Raw genomic sequence first — 16,950 nt, forward strand, 5'->3', positions numbered from 1 at the left:
AATTGCTTTCAAGCCACACTATAACATAGTAGGCAGACACACTGAACCATGGCGTAGGAATGAGGACCTGGGGACAAGCCCATACTCCTGCAAGGACATGACTCTTTACAGAGATGTCAAAAATTCACAGTGGAGAAATAACAGCATCGTCAACAAATGCTGCTGGTCAAACTGGATACTTAGGTGCAAAAAAACACTAGATCCTTCTCACCCTACCCAAAACTCAAATCCAAATGGATCAAGAACCTCAACACGAATCTGGACTTGACACTTGAATTAAATGGAGTAGGAAAAAAAAAAAAAAAAAAAAGAGAGAGAATCTCTCATTTACTCCTAAAGCACTGTCTTATTTCTATAAGATAGAAAGTGACTGTCGAAATACACTTCAACGCTATCTTCGCTTTCCTTTCATACTGCGATAAAGCCTATGCTTACTTCTGTTTAGCCACAGTGGGCGACTGAGGCAAAGGACAGTTTAGTAGTCTCTGATAGATGCTTTAGAAAGAGAAGGTAGAGTAACAAAGACTTGGGACTAGAATAAGAAGGCAGGACTGGCTTTCCATGGTCACTCTGAGTGACCTTGGCCAAGTGGTCTCCTCCCACTGAGGTATAAGGTTTAGAATATTCATCATGTATAGTGGACGTTATAGTCTAGGCCCTCCACACTATAATGGCCTACAAATATATTTCTTTAATAAGCAATGAGCAAGGCATAACTATTTGTTGGCAAAAGATGAATATAATTGAGACTGTAAAAAGGTCATTGTTGGTATGTGTATTTATATGTTCACATATATACCCTTTGAAGAAAAAAGTGCACAGAGGAAAAAGTGCTTGTCACTCATGGAAATCAGTATGTGACCCTTGTTCTGGCCCCTGTTTGTCTTCCTTGTAAAATAAAATCACGGAGCTGGATGATCTGTGGTTCCTGTGATGGAACCCTGTGACAGGTCATCACAGAGCTGAGTGGGTGTCAGTAACCAGACGTTGTGATAGGACTGACTATTGTGATTTTATGCTAATTTTAATAAATAAAAGAAAGAATTCCTGTGATTAAAATATACCACAGCACATAGAAAAAGCTGAATATGGCGTTGCACACCTTTAATTCTAACACTCAGGAGGCAGGGGCAGCCTGGTCTAATAGGATTCCAGGCTAGCCAGAGCTATGTTGTGGGCCCCTGCCAGTGTTGGGATGGGGGGAGGAAGGAGAGAGATGGTGGTGGGGGGGGAGACACAGAGAAAGGAGAGGGAAATTCTGGCATGAACTAAAATAAAACATTTATTTTGCACGAGAGAGAACTAGAGAGGGAAAAGCCCGCCTGTAGGAGACCATCCATGTCACAGGCCTTGACCTACACCCACTGCTCTCTCTGAGCAGCATAGAAAGGGATAGCCCTTCCCGTTCAGTCAGGCAGCAAAAGCTCTCAGGAGCAAGTTCAAAATGCTGGACAGAATGCACGGATGCCTCCTTAAGGCACGAGTCATTTTAATTTCTGTGTTAATCAGAGAACAGCCGCAACAAACTGGATGGGCACAGGGGACACATCCTTTACCACCCACCCCCAGTGTCCTGTGGTTCAGATACCTCTGGCTCTGCACCTGCAGTGACAGAGCCCTTACATGCACACACCTGAGTCACAGGACAGTCGGGTTCACTACCCTGCCCAGGAACAGGAGCATCCTGGACATCTCCTCGTAGATCATGAAGTGAAAAGGCCGGTCCACTTTGATGACAGGAGGCATGGTGTAAGCGACAATCTCTGACAGCGTCGCTGTCACTGCTTCAGTTCCCCTCTCATCCACCTCAAGCACTGACTGTTGTAAGACCTAGGGGGGGAAAAAAAAGGACTTGGAAGACCATTTGTATGGCAGTGAGAAGAGGGAAACGACAGGAACTTTCCACGGTAGTTCTGCCCAGCCAGCCATGGTCCTGGGGTTCAGTGTTCCTGCAGCCCATCTGTGCTAAGAGGTGCATGAGACTGCACCAGAAACTAACTCAGAAATGGAAGCCAACACCAGGAAGCTATGGGAAGTGGTGTGGGCTGTGTGCGATGCATCCTGGGCTTGGAGCCAGGGAAGCCAGCTGGCAAACCTCTACATGAGGGCATCGAGTAAGTATTTATTGAACATGTACTTTGAGACGATGATTCCTGAGCTAAACTGTTGGCTCTCAAAGGCACTTTGAAAGAAAATTAAAACAAACAAACAACAACAAAACCCCCCCAAAAAACCAAAGACGCTTTGAGCTGTCTGATATTGCTCTGAGGCATTTCCTGGGGCAAGCCTGAGGGGTTGTGGTGTCTTCCTGAACCCTGGTCGCCTGTACTCAGGTTTTATGTTACCCTCCTGGCTCCTAATCATGTGAATACCATTTGAAATCTCTCAGAACTAACAATGGCATGGGGGAAAATGCAAATCAAACCTCGGGATTGTAATGGTGGAGGAGAGAGCCACAGTGAATCCAGGCCAGGAATGCTAACTAGTTCACTGCAGTGCACAAGACTGCTGCAAGAACCGGGATGAAGGGATGAGGTCCTTGTCTGAAGCATGGGATGGAGAGGGAGGCATGGGGAGAGGAGGAGCAAGAGGGTCCTCTGAGGCTAATTACAGAGGAGATGGAGTGTCCATGACACAGGATGGGAGGTCGGGCCAGGTGATGACTAGGGATTTCCTTCATACTAAAGATATAGTTTCATGAGCCTTTTTAATACTCAACCCAGGTACTGATGGGTTGTAAGCCAGTCTGTATGAAGGGCAGATGTTTCCCTAAGCCTTGGGAGAGAAGAGGGATGGAACTCTCTCAATGAGAACAAAGTTAAAAAGGTGTTTGAGTAACATGGCTTGAGGTCCTTGAAATTCCTGGCTTGGGTGCTACTTGGAGCCTGCTAGAACTGGAGTCACATTCTCTGCTACAGCCAGGCATTTAATCACAACAGCACGGACTGCAAAGCACCTGTTAGCTTCAGTGGCATTGCATGCTGAGGACTGGGCCTCAGCGTGGCTGCTGACTTGCCTTGGACACCTGAAGATTTCTTGTCATGGCTGAGAGTTCGCCGAGGTCAGCTGAGGTGGAGAAGATTCTCCTGATTCCCATCTGCTGGAGCAGCTTGTGCATCTCATACCTCTGGTTCAGCTTAAACTTGGGAAAGAAGACCTCCATTTTCCTGCGGCACAAGGACAGGACAAATGCTGGTGAAATGGCTGGTGGCTGCTGGCAAGGGCACGCTGCCTTTTCCTCCTTCCTCCGAGAGTATTGCTTCTGCTTGCATGTATATGGCTCAAGTGATCCCTTCGTAGTGTTCTATCTTAGAGAAAATACTTCTGGCCTAGGAAGCATCACTGCACCAACCAACTAGTTTCTCAGCTCACTGCCCAAAAATCCCTGTTAGCAAAGAAGGCCGGATTCCATGCCCATTTCTCTATGGATACAAAATGACCCCAACCAACCCCCTAGCTGCTTCCTGTACCCCGGCAGGCTTCTGGGGGCTGTTGATGTTCCCAGCCCAGCACCCTGCACCTTGGTATTCCGGAGAACTTGGGGAATGGGCAGACAAGGAGAACAAAGGGGGCTTTCAGCTAACCCTACTGTCTCAGCCGGGAGGCTCCGAGATGATTTATTTTTTCCTATTGTGAGTTATCTGGCAATGTGAGATTGGAAAAGATGAGCTTTGTGGTTCCGAAATTAAAACAAGCAAACAAAAACTATGAAAGCTACTAATTATATCAAATTAATTTCAGCTTTCAATATTCTTGCTCTTTAAAGAGTAGTCAAAAATACATATACCAATGTCAGAGTTCTTGTAAAGAATGATTGACACATGCACGGTGTCCAGAGCCATGCCTGGCGTGCAACAGCTGTTTCACAAGCACGCCCTTCCCCCACTTCTCTCCCTGTGGCATAGCTGGGCTGGGCACCGGGCTGGACAAAACTGAGCATGTGACATGTCCTAAATTAATTCATAAATGTAATCACTCAGCAAACATTTGTCAGGGTTTATGCTTCAGTCCTTTGCTAATGCTTAAAGACTTAAACACACACACACACACACACACACACACAGAGAGAGAGAGAGAGAGAGAGAGAGAGAGAGAGAGAGAGGGAGGGGAGAGGAGAGGAGAGGAGAGAGAGAGAGAGAGAGAGAGAAGGCAAAGTGAAACTGGTAGCAGGGGCCTGCAATTGAGCTCATCTCTCTGTACCAGTCTGGAGTGGCAAGACTTAGAAGGCACAGCCATGGGACTCTTACTGGAGCTGTCTGCCTTGTGCTCCAGCAGGCGAACTGACTTTCCACAAACAACGGAGTTCCTACCCTGCCCTTCCATTTCTTCTCCCTGCAGAGTGCCCCCTCCATGTTCCGTCTTACCCTCTCTCATGGTACTAACCCCTAGCCATGCGCCTGTCACTCCTAGAGTCAGACTCTGCCATAGCCCTGGTCTGGCCTCCTTCACGTTGAGCTCAGGGAGACATTTCTTTCTAATCCAGATGTTAGGACTGAGGTCTGAACTTGTTACCAGACCTGTTCCTTTCACATTCTTGGAGAGTGGTATACCCATCCTTGAGATGCTGAGGCCAAAAGCTAAAAATGACTGATAACTCTTTTCATTTGTGTGTCTCTTTTCTCTTTCTTTTTCTCCACACCCCATTTCATATTTAGTCATCAGATTCATCAGTTCTTGCTTCCTGATGGATCTAGAGTCTTGTCTGCCTCTTGTCACCTCACCTGCTATCACCATAGTCCAAGTGGCAGCATCTTGAAGTTATTGAGCACCCTTCTGATTGGCGTCCTCATGGTCGTCCTCATGCTTAGTGCCGGCTCTCAGCATAGGAGCTGTGTGATCCTTTAATCAGCTTTCCTTGAGTCTTTTTTAGAATCCTCTGTGGCTCCCCATGTCCTGCAGGCAAAGCCTATGACTTTTCTGAGTGTGTAATGTAAGATTGTGGCGTGGCTGTCCCTGAATCCTCTCACCTCTTCTTCAGTGGTTACAGCCACGCTGTCCCACTTTGCTGTTGGCTCAGAGTCACCAGGCATGCTCTATCCTTGACCTGCCTCTTACCACTCTTCTCCTCAGACACACCCATGAAATTCACCTCTCATCACCAGATAAGAACATCCCTCACTCTGGCCTTCACCGGCTGTTGTACCCTGTCCTCTTATGGTGTGGTTTAATCTCCCTTTGACTGTTTAATGATGCAGCCATGGCACCAATAGGCATCTCAACAGGCAAACTTGTATTTGCTGAGTTAAATGAACAATGAGGCTTAGACCTACACTGGATTGGTGCTGAAGCTAAAGTGGACGACAAAACAGAATCCGCTGTGCTTGCAGGACCTTGTGTTCTCTGGGAGCATAGACAGTAAGTCATGAGGCATTGGGTAAAACTATTGGGAGTGTTCACAAGGAAGGCAGGCCAAGTCTGTGAGACAGGGAAAAGCAGCATACCTGGTTTTCATATTCTGGAGCCATGTCTCCACGAGGTCAATGGTCAGATAGTCCTCCAGGGCCAAGTGGTCACCTGTTCTCTCCATGAGGACCACGAGCATCGTGGCATTTCCTTGGTAGGGCAGTTTAAGGATGTGACAACGGAACTTCTTATCAAAGGTGGAGGCAAAGTTACCTTCCCGGTACATCATGGGCACCTTAATTGCCTTGTATTTGTCCAGGTGGAAAGTGTCATCCTCAGTGAAGATGGGGTCAAATGGAGTCAGCCACTTCCCTAAACAAGTTAGAAGAGAGCCTCTATAGAGACAAGCCTCTACAGAACACATTGATCTTGCTTGAGTGGTAGAGGAGAGAGTGCCCCCTTTATTCCCAACCTGGACTGCCATTTCTTTTTCAGGGTTGCATGGACCACAGCTCAGGCATCAAATTCCTCAAAGACCAAACTTCAGCTCTACCCATGACCCATAATAGAACTCAAACTCCCTTGTCTCCTGGTGGATGGCCTTCCTATGCCTGATGAATGAGGGATGCCTAGCTACCGTGTGGCCCCAGCATGACCGTATGCAAACTATACTTTACAGGTAGTGCCCGTGTTTCCAGCTCAGCATTGCTTCATGTGGTCCCAGGAGCAAGAGAGGCCACTGCACGTCTGCAAGTGGCCTTTCTACCCGGGCCTTTGTGAGTCTTCCAGTACAGCTTTAAGCTCAAGGTTCATCCACACCATACCCTGCACCTGTTAGAGCTAGAAGAAATTGGGGTTGTGAAGCCACAGGATCTGACTTTGCAGTTCATCATGTGATCCCGATCAACCTAGCATCCCCTGAAGAAAGGAAACAGTGGCCCTACTCCACTTGCCTCATTGACTGCAGGAAGAACAAATATGCTACCTGCTCCTTCTTGTGGTAGGTAGTAGTGCCAAACACAGTGGGCAGCACCTTGCACATGTCAGCTCTTGTAGCTTTATAACTACAGCAAGATATATATATATATATATATATATATATATATATATATATATGTATATATATATATATGTATATATAAAAAATATAATCTCCAAGACCCAGGGGACTAGAGAGGTGGACCCATGTTGGGTGGCTCACAACTGCCTGTATCTCCAGCTCCATGAGGATCCAGTACTTCTGACCTCCAGGTGTACCTGCACTCACACACACACACATGCACACACACAAACCCTACACACATGCATGCACATACACAACATAATAATGACAACAATAAATCCAAGGGCAAAGATTTTTCCCTCAGATAACAAAACCAGAGAATAGGGAGCAGAGATGCACCCCAAGTCTCACTGATAGGAAGCTTCTCAATCAAGAGCCCCGTGCAACCTCTTCCAAACATTAGAAGAAAACTAGGCAGGGCAGCTGTGAAACTGAGGACCACAAGCCTGCATGTGATGAGAGTGGGGGCCTCAAAGGAAGCATCAGTTGCTCCTCAGTGTACACAGAACGTGCAAAGCAGAAACCATGTTTGCAGAGCATCCTTTAGCACTAACTGTACATTGACCAGAAGAAGAAAAGGGAGAAATAGGGTCAAGTTCTTGTGGCTTTGGGGCAACAGAAGACTATCAAAATACCTTTGAATAAGATGTAGTCCACCAGAATTAACTTTGTTTCAGGATGAATCTCATCAAAGAGTTTGGGAATTTTCCCCCGAGTCTCTTTGTTAATGTAGTGGTTCATGAGCCCTCTGGCCTGTGAGGAATTTTGAAAATTGGTAGGCACACACTCTGTATCAAAATACTTCTTGGATAGATTGAGGAAGGTCTCTTTAACCTCGAAGTCCTTGTGGACAAAAGCAAAGCTGCCCTGGGTGAGGTCCAGCTCCTGGTTGCGAGAGAAGGTCTGTCTGAGCCTCTTGAAGAGGGCTGGGAGGACCAGGGGTCCTGCATGGCTCAGAACCTGTAGGTTGAGTCCATTCTCCACCTGGACTTTGGTCTCTCCTTTGGCCCCCAGCATCAAGTTCACCATAGCCACAGACAGGCCAAATGGTGAGAAGATCACATTGCCATCATGCCTCATGGAGATCTTTCGGAGCATGCTGAAGCCAAAGTTTGAAGTCTCATTGGAGAGCTGCTGCTGGCTGGTCCTCAGCCAATGCTCCTCCTCCTCCTCTGCATCATCGTCATCATCATCATTATCACCATCACTGAGGACAGTCCTTGTGTCCTCCCAAGTCTGATTCCGACGATCCTGAGACTCCAGCTCTGCTTGGGACTCTGGGAAAGGGGAGCTGAGATTAAAACTAGTCACCAGCCCACACCTCTGCCAGAAGGACAGGAAGTAAGAGGCTAGAAACCACCTTCATGTGGTCAGCTGTGGAGGCCAGGGGCCACTTCCCTGAGAGAGAGAGAGAGAGAGAGAGAGAGAGAGAGAGAGAGAGAGAGAGAGAGAGAGAGAGAGAGAGAGAGAGAGAGAGTTAAGTGTGGGCTCCCCTGGGTGCTTGCAGCTCAGCTCTATCCTAGACGGACCTGGAGCAGATAGGTGACATATTTTTCCACTTGGTTGGGAGCGGGGGCGGGGCAAGGGGGGCGTATTACAAGATTTCCTCCAAGTCCCATCCTCTGCCAGGTTCTTGAGCAGCTTGTGGTCCCGCCCCCAGTTTCTGTTCATCTGCTTTCCTGTGCCAGTGGACCTCAGGACACAGTCAGGTGGAGCTGGGCCCTTTTAGTGATCTCCTGCAAGCTTTCCCTTTATCATTTGGCCATCAGGCATATCAAACAGCCCCTCCGTGCTGAGTCACAGGACCTTGTTGTGTGACACCTTTGAGTGCGGGGTCTGGGGGTGGGGGAGTGGGAGGGCTCGGGGGGGGGGGAGCTTCCCACACAGACTTTTCTGATTTAAGCCCTTCCTCTCCTGTACTTCCTGTACTCAGTTCCTGGTAAGTCCCCTTCCTTCCTTTACCCACAGCTCCTAGATGGCTGCAAGGAAACAGAGCTGATTATTTTTCACACAAGACCTGGGCATGCCCCAGTCCCATAGCCTGCTGGAGTCCAGCCCTGCCTTGGCAATGGCTTTCTAGCCTCACACTCCTCCTCTGACTGTCTGTGTCTTGTCTTTGAAATTCCTCTGCACACTCAGACCCAAAACCTGGCTTTGGAGCTATGCCATTTCATTGTGATCACAGCTATATTGCCAGTGTCCTAGAGGCCAGCTGGTTATGCTACTAAGATGTCCCCAGTAGCTCACTCTCTACTGGACAACAAAAAGGCTTAAATGGTAAGACACCCAGGCCATAGGTGTTGGTAATGCTTGATAGTTCCCATCAGCAGAGCCCTTCACTCTTAACTGTGGGACCCTGAGTCAAAGTGTGACAAGAAGCTCCTCAGATGCCCCTAGTCCTCTTCTCTACCTGTTGCAAGCCACATCCAGCCCCAGGACACAGGCTCTTGCCCTTGCTTTGCTAAGTGGCCCTCAAGAGTCCAGGGTCCTTTCCTTCTAGCCTTAATGACCCTGCTTGGTGTCCCAAAGGTTGCCATTTAGGAATTGCTTCCCAGTCGTGATGACAAGGTCACTTAGTAGGTCACCGCACTGCTGCAATCGTTGGGTCATCACCTCCTTCCAGGTACAAAACATCCCCAGGATCATGCTGTCATCTTTGAGATGGATGACCTACCTTTGTTCCTCTGCAACTCAAAACTGAGGTCCTACCCTCCAAGGTGAGGATGAGGCAAGGTGGGGCCTTGAGGTGTCATTAGATGAGGTCTGAAGTGGAAGGGAGTTGGTGAGCAATTTAGTGCCCTTATAGGAAGAGGCGGAGACACCAGAACCTCTTTCTGCTAAATGCACACTAAGAAGACCGTCACCTGTAAACCAGAGAGTGGGCCCTCTCCACACCCGACCTGTGCTGCCCCTCATCATGGGCCTTTAGGACTGTGAAAGCATGTTGGTTAAGCCTCCAGAATTTGGCATTTTGTGCCAACAGCCTGAGCTTCCTAGGAGAATTCTAACTTAGTTCTGCTTTGTAAATTAAGCCTTCAGACGAGTTCTGATTTTAGTAGTTACTTCTCATTGTTTCAGCCATCAGGAAAATTACCCGGCACACCAGCTTGGTGTTACCCTTTCCTAGGACTTAGTCTTAACACTCTTTCTGAATAGCCCTGAAACACCTGGCTGTTGCTACACCTGCTTACTGAGCAGTGTAACTTGTCCTTTCGGTGCTTTGTTCATCACAGGAACTATCTACAATATACACAGAGTGCTGCTGGGACCTGGGCACCATCAAGTGTGTTGAGGGCACACAGAGCTTGAGTGGCAGGCAGTGGTCTGCCTGTCTACCTGACACTCGGTGCTGAGCAGTGTGAGTGGAGCAATGCCTCCCTTGCCTCTCCTCAGCCCTGGTGGGACCAGGCTCCTTTGCCTGGGCAGTGAGCTGTGTGGCAGGCAAATATTGAGCCTTCGGAGCCCTTCCCCTGGCCACCTCCTATCTATGGCTGATATGACTACTATGCCCTTCACCCCCAAACGCAACTTTGATTTATAGTCCTTTGGAGTCTAAACAGAAAGACAGCATGCCTTCCCTCTAGACCTCCCCTTGAAGCCCATGGTTGGGGGGAGGGGGAAGAGTAAGAACAGCTCTTCTAGGCTGGATGGTAGTGGCACACACCTTTAATCCCAGCACTTGGGAGGCAGAGGCAGGCGGATTTTTGTGAGTTCAAGGCGAGCCTAGTCTACAAAGTGAGTCTAGGACAGCCAGGGCTATTACACAGAGAAACTCTGTCTTGAAAAACCAAACCAAACCAAACCAATCCAAACCAAACCAAACCAGAAACAAACAAACAAACAAACAGACAAAGAAAACCAAAACCAAAACCAAAAACAAAAACCCAGCTCTTCTCCCCACCTATCCCTGTTAGGCACTCTGGAGGGCCCCTGGCACCCACCACCTCTTACCAACTCCAGACCTCTGGTGGTGAGAAGATCATTCAGAGCAAAGAGGCAAGGATAAGCTATGCAGCCCAAAGCCTTCAGCAAATATTTGTTATTCCAAAGTGTGAATGCTTTGGGGTTGTTACTGATTAACACCCTGCTGGGATATGGTTGAGTTTCCAGAAAGCCAGAGACTTAGCGGGAAGCTTCTGATATTCCCTAGGCTCGTCCTGTGGCCCCAACTATGACCAGAACTCACAAAGAGGCTCATCTTCCCCAGAGTAGGGATGAAGGTTCTAGAAAGAAAGTTATGGCCTCATGGCTGCTTCTTGGAACTATAAAGCGTATTGGGTAGAATTTAAGACGCACTCTTCTTGTCCCCAAGGAACTATCAGTCCAGTGGTGGAGCCTGGGTTTTTAATGGGCCGCTTCTTAGAACACAACCCTGGTTACAAGGTCAATATACTACCTTCTGTGTAGAGTCTGACCCTCTTGAGGACTCAGAGTCAGAGCTAGAAGACACCCCTTAAGACACCACTTTTCACACCTACCAGGTTGTCGTATGTAAGTTTTCTTATGTGTCCCTTCCTGTCCTTGAAGTGAGACAAAGTTAATACATTCTACCTACAGAATAGGAAAAAAACCCCAGTAATAGGGGCTGGGGCTGTAGCTTAGTTGGGTGCATTGTCTCAGGGTTTGGTCCCTAGTATTACACACAGTTAGGCAGAGTGGGGCACACCTGTAATCCCAGCACTAGGGAAGTGGGTGCAGGAGGATCAGAAGTTCAAGGTCATTCTTGGCCACGTAGAAAGTTTGTGGCCAGCCTGGCTACATAAGAACCTATCTGAAAACAAAACAGAATAAAAGTATTTCTCAACAAAATAAAACAAAAGTGAGAAGAAATAATAATAATGCTCCAGCTATAGCATGAAGGCAGAAGAACATAGCATGCCTTTAAATACAATGGTATTCTAGAATATCTGCTCTGGCAGATGTGGCCATCTGCTCATCTCATGATGGAGGCCAATCATTGGACAGGAAAGTGGCCATTGGTGAAGAACTCCATTAAGCAATGGGCTGGCTGGCTGGAAGTTGGTGGGTGGTCTGTCATCCTGAGAGCCATTTTGCCAAGAAAGCAGCCCGAGGAATGGTTTTTATACAGCAGGCATGTGATCAACGGCTGGCAGGCTTGTCCTCACAGGTAGAGGTGGCTAGCTGACACATCTCATCTGAACCAAGGACTCCCAAGGTGTTTTCAGTTCTTCAAATCTCAGCAATAACATTGATTAGTATATTTTATTAAATATCACCACTGCCTTGTTACTGGGGAGGCAGCTATCGAGAGACACGGGTATTGTAGGGCCGGGTTTAGAGCTCTGTCATGTGAGTGGTCTCCATCCATTCTTATCTAACTCATTTTGAAAGAACAAACTATCTACAGGACAAATAAAAGCCCAGTCTTCACAGTCCAATTTAAAGACATTCCCTAAAGCAAACAGTAAATTTAGTAGAGTTTGTTACCATGTCAAACTTAAGCGCTGGCCACGGCTTGTGGAATAGCAAACTCCTAAATCTTACCTTTGGGGTGTGGAGGCACTCCCACTGAGTCTCACTTTCACTCTTGCCTACACCATCCTCTGGTCAATATGTATCACAGACATCTGGAGAACCACAAAAATCAAACACCAATTTTACTGAGATATTTGGGGTCTTTGTGTGTGTGTGTGTGTGGGGGGAACCCCTGTCTTAACCACAGAGCTTCTCTATTTCTTAGAAGATAGAGGAAAATAACTAAAGGACAATAAGGTTAGGAATAGGAAAAATTGTTCTGGCACAACCTGGACCTGATGTAGCGAGATGATCTTTTTGAACTTACTGATAGAAGCACGACACTGGTTGGTATCAAGTCCAACTAGATCCCATCAGTAGGATTAAACGAAGGCCTCGTTGGTTGTCTAGGATGAGTGACTTCACTGTCCTGGAATGCTGTCTTAGACTAAGATCTAAGTCAGGTCCATTTCTGGTACCAGGGTCCTTTTGCAGCTCTCCACACACCATGCAAATGGTCGGTCTGTTTGTTTATAGGCAGCAGAGAAATGACATAGAGAAACCAACCAGGATCATGCTGGGACAGTCGTGGGGGTTGCTGTTCAGGAAGGATGTAGGCACGTCCAGCTGAGTTCATAGGCTGTAGATTGATTGCCTTATCTTTGCAGGGTGCACAGTCACTTACTTCATGCCCCCTCCCCAATACCCTTTCTACGTTGAGTATGTCCCATGTAACTCCATCTATTTTTGATATATGTAAAATAAGTATATTTATATTTGTTAGCACTACTAAAGGAGATTCATGGATTCTCACAGCTGTTTTTTATTATGTCTACATGTGTATGTCTCTCTAAGCCACGCATTTATGCCTCCAATTCATATCTAGCCCCTAGGACCATTTCTAATTCCCTTTCCCTCTCTCCCTCCTCTTCTCTCTCCTTCCTTAGGCTACCCTTCCCTTCCCTCCTCTCCTTTCCTTTCTTCCCTGTCACTCTGTCTCCCTTTGTCTCTTTGCTTGTCTCTCTCCTCTGTCATTGTCTCAGTGTCTTTGTCTCCTCTGTTTCTCCATCCCCTTCCCCTTCTCTCTTGCTGGGGACTGAATGTAGGTCCTCACACATCCTAGCAAGCACTCTCCCACAGAGCTGTCTACACAGCACTCTTCCTTGTTTTCCCGGGCCATCTTTGCGTTTCCCTTCTTTGCTCAGTCCCCCAAGATAAATAATATCATAATGTCATATGCTTACCCTACTATGAAAGGCAAATCTGCAAAGAAAGCTTGGAGATTTGCTGGCAGTGTTTTCTCCTTTAAAGTGGGAGCATATGGCGCAAACACCATGTTCATAAGATCTTTGGCTCAATTCTTTCTCTCCCCTTCTGTGTGGTTATCTGAAATGTGTTTGTACTCATCTTTTTTTTTTTTTTTTTTTTTTGCTTTTTCCATTTGGCTTTGAGACTTTTATCATCCTAATTGTATTATTGAGTATTTAAGATGTTACTTATTCCCAAAGCCATATAAAAAGGTGCAAGAATAGACCCACAGTCCCCCACCACCCCTTTATTCTCATTTAATTCTCCCCAGGTCTCCTTTCCATCATTTAACCACTTTCTTCCTAGTTTCTTTCTTTTTTTTTTTTATGGTGGAAAAAGTGTGTATCTGTAATTAACCAGCTGGACTCAGTCTAGATGATCCCAATCTTGTTGGCAACATCCAGAGCATTGTAGTCAGGAGCCAGCCAAACATACGCCTTCTTTTCTCCATCCGGCCTTATCAGGGTACCGACTTTGGCCACATCAATGTCATAGTTTCTTCATGGCCTCTGTGACCTGGTGCTTGTTGACCTGGACGTCCACAATGAACACTAGTGTGCTGTTATCCTCTATCTTCTTCATGGCTGGCTCGGTGGTCAGGGGAAATTTGACGATGGCGTAGTAGTCAAGCTAGGTTCTCCTGGGTGTGCTCTTTCGAGGGTATTTGAGCTGCCTCCTGGGCCGCAGAGTCTTGGGCCGCCCAAATGTGGGTGACTTGGGGATCTTCTTGTGCCTGTGGACTCCGTTCAGCACTGCCTTCTTCGCTTTCAAGGCCTTTCTTTGCTTTGGCTTCAGCGTTGGGAGGGGCAGGAGCTTCCTTCTTCGCTTTTGGCACCATCTTGATGAAAAGCTCTTTCTAGTTTCTTCTTGTTGTAATTCTTTATGTAAGAACAAATGTGTGTTTGTGCTTCCTCATTTCTTCCTTATGAAATCATGATGCCTGCAGGGATTGTCACTTCTTCATATGATTTCACTGTACTCTAGTGTTTACTAAACCAATTTCCTGTGTTTGGGATTTTAAGTAATTTCTAATGTTTTACAATTACAAAATACTTTAGGGAGATTATTTTAAAATTGCCATATGTGTGTTATTAGCTTAAATTCCTCAAAGCAGGGCTTCTGAATCAAGTGTAAATGCTTAAAATCATAAGGGCTCTTTTGTTTGTTTTAGAATAAAGTTGGAGTTGGCTAAAGAGATGTTTTAATGTAGATTTAAACATGAACATTAAATAGGAGAGAGTAATAAGAGAAAGACAGCACATGCCTTGGGGTTGGTGGGCACATGAACACACACACACACACACACACACACACACACACACACACACACACACTCTTACACTCACACATGCATGCATGCTTGAGAGCACTGGCTGCTCTTACAGAGCACCTAGATTTGGTTCCCGGCACCCACATGGTGGCTCAAAGCCATCTGTGAACTCTAGTTTCAGGAAATCTAACACCCTCTCCTGACCTCCATGGGCAGCAGGCGTGGGTGCGGCCCACATACATATAGTAACAACTCATACACATAAAATAAATAAATTAAAAAAAAAAGAAGTTTGCATTTAATGAGAGGATAAGGAGGCCTGTCATAGGGACACTCTAAAAATATATTCAGAGAGCTACGTCTCAGAGCATGTGAATGTGACAGCCTTTGATTAAATATTCTTTGTGGGTGTACTGAGGGATGGAAAGAAGATCTTACTCACTCGAAGAGGGCCCTGGCTTGGATGGAGAATGTTCTCATGGGAGCAAGGCAGAGGGCGACTTGAGGCAGAGAAAGACTAGGAACAAAGACCACATGACGAAGGATGCAGCAATTAGAGCTCTGACCACAACCAAGGAATGCAGAGGGTTGCTGACACCCACCAAGCTAGGAGGGAGACACAGCACGGGCAAACCCTGGTCTTCGACTTTGCCCTCCGAAACTGCGTGACTCAATTTCTCTTGTTTGAAGCTACTTGGTCTATGGAAATTGGTTACATCAGTCTTAGAAAACAAACAACGCGGCTATTGCTAAATCCCCTTTGCAGGGGAAGTCTGGCACCTCCTAAAGTGTGTGAGAAAGGACCGCTTCACACTCAGGTTGCACCACCAGGCGTTCACACTTCTGCCAACCCAGTGGTTAGCAAATGGGGGCTCATTGTAGTTCTAGTTGGTGGCTTTTAAGTAAAATTGAGCGTACATCCAAGTGTTTAGTCACTATGTCTGTATTTTTTTTGTGTGTGTGTTTGTGTCTTTCTGCTCATTTTGTGTAAAAATTTACATTTTTATTAAATTATAAAGTAATAGTCATATTTATTAGTAGCTGAAGCTATCTACTATGGAAGTAAGGTTTTTTAAGCTCAGGGCTTCTATTCATTGCAGCAGGGAGGATACAGTAGAGTTCTTGGTGCTAGAAGCTTGTGTTAGAGAACCCCCCCCCCCAATATCTCAGTGGATCAAGAAGTCAAGAACAGAACTAGAAACAGGGCCAGCTATAGTCCTTAAAGGTCTGCTCCTAAGTGCCCTACATGTACTAGGTTCCATGTTCCTAAGTTGCCTCCCTCAACAGTGCCAACAGCTGGGTACTTATGTATTTAAACATATGAGTCTCTGGGGGTACATTTTACACCCAAACCAACGCTGTTCAAAGTCCCTTCTGAGACTCAAAACAAACCTTTAGCCCTGATCCCCTAGACAGCTGAACCACAAGCTACAGACTTAAAGTGAACACCAACACAGAGTGAACATCCCATTCCAAAAGAGATGGGCAGGAGGACAACAAGGAAAGCTCGTGCCACAGTGAGAACCCCACACCTGCTGTGACAAGTGGTGACACTGTTGTCGACTCACTCCAAAGGGCTTGGTCAGTCCCATGGTAGATGGGGCCCTCGGGGGAGTGTGTGTGTGTGTGTGTGTGTGTGTGTGTGTGTGTGTGTGTGTGTGTGTGTGTGTGTGTGACCATCTCCATTGCATCTGAGGCTTTATTTAAGTACATCTCTGCGTGCATGTTGTCTGCTTGCTGGTTTTTCTCATGAACCTTGATGCAGATCTCCATGACCTCATAACCCTGGAAATCTTCATGCTTGCTGACAGGTGTATGACATCAAGTTCTGTGCTCGCCTTGAGGGATAGCCTGGCCCCCTTGTACCATGGGGCAGCACACTCTGAGTGCCTGTGTGGCGGAGCCTGAGGGATACCCACTTCAGTGGCTCTGTTGGAGCTCTGTGCCCCAGAGGCTCAATCCTCTTAAGCACTCAGTTTTAAAAAAGAAAGTGTTTCTAATGACTGCACTTTTTACATCCAGGATCACAGGCCAGGGGCAGCATCCCCGTCAGGGCACATTTCTTTTTGTTTTTGAGTAATGTGCATGACTGCCTCTCGATTGTGACCATCACTTTAACAATTGCTCTCAACTTGTCTGTAGCAATTAAACCACCCCCTCAACTGCATTTTTTTTTTTACAACTTTCTGCCCCACTTTTCACTCTAGATTATCATTATAAATGGGGCCTAAAGCAGAAACTAACTATCATAACAGTCTGAATGTCACACTGTCTTGAAACTTCTGCCAAACAAATCTGTGCATTATTTTAAGCTCCTGTCTCCAAATTTCCAGACACAGACGGAACACAGCCAGGATCTTTGTTCAAACGCACCATGAGTGGCTTAGAGTTCTCACCAGGACCCCTGTTCCCTCCTGGAAGCCATGAACACAGTTTCTGCTGTCCACATGGCATCAGCATTGCAGCATTCTGAAGCCCCACAACGGCCCCT

General features: G+C 46.7%; 1 protein-coding gene and 1 pseudogene across 1 annotated transcript; both read right to left on the bottom strand.

Annotated features, from left to right (window-relative positions):
* Nucleotides 1-1,465: 1,465 nt before the first annotated feature.
* Serpina10 (serpin family A member 10) lies at nt 1,466-7,801 on the bottom strand. Its single transcript, XM_051150875.1, is given in 5 exon segments — nt 1,466-1,830; nt 3,017-3,167; nt 5,442-5,715; nt 7,042-7,720; nt 7,722-7,801. Coding segments are annotated over 5 exon segments (1,347 nt in total). The 5' UTR covers nt 7,773-7,801; the 3' UTR covers nt 1,466-1,638.
* Nucleotides 7,802-13,560: 5,759 nt separating this feature from the next.
* Nucleotides 13,561-14,027, bottom strand: LOC127193620 (60S ribosomal protein L23a-like; annotated as a pseudogene).
* Between the last annotated feature and the right edge of the window lie 2,923 nt (nt 14,028-16,950).

The sequence above is a fragment of the Acomys russatus genome, chromosome 1, assembly GCF_903995435.1.
Source record: "Acomys russatus chromosome 1, mAcoRus1.1, whole genome shotgun sequence".
Classification (NCBI taxonomy): Eukaryota; Metazoa; Chordata; class Mammalia; order Rodentia; family Muridae; genus Acomys; species Acomys russatus.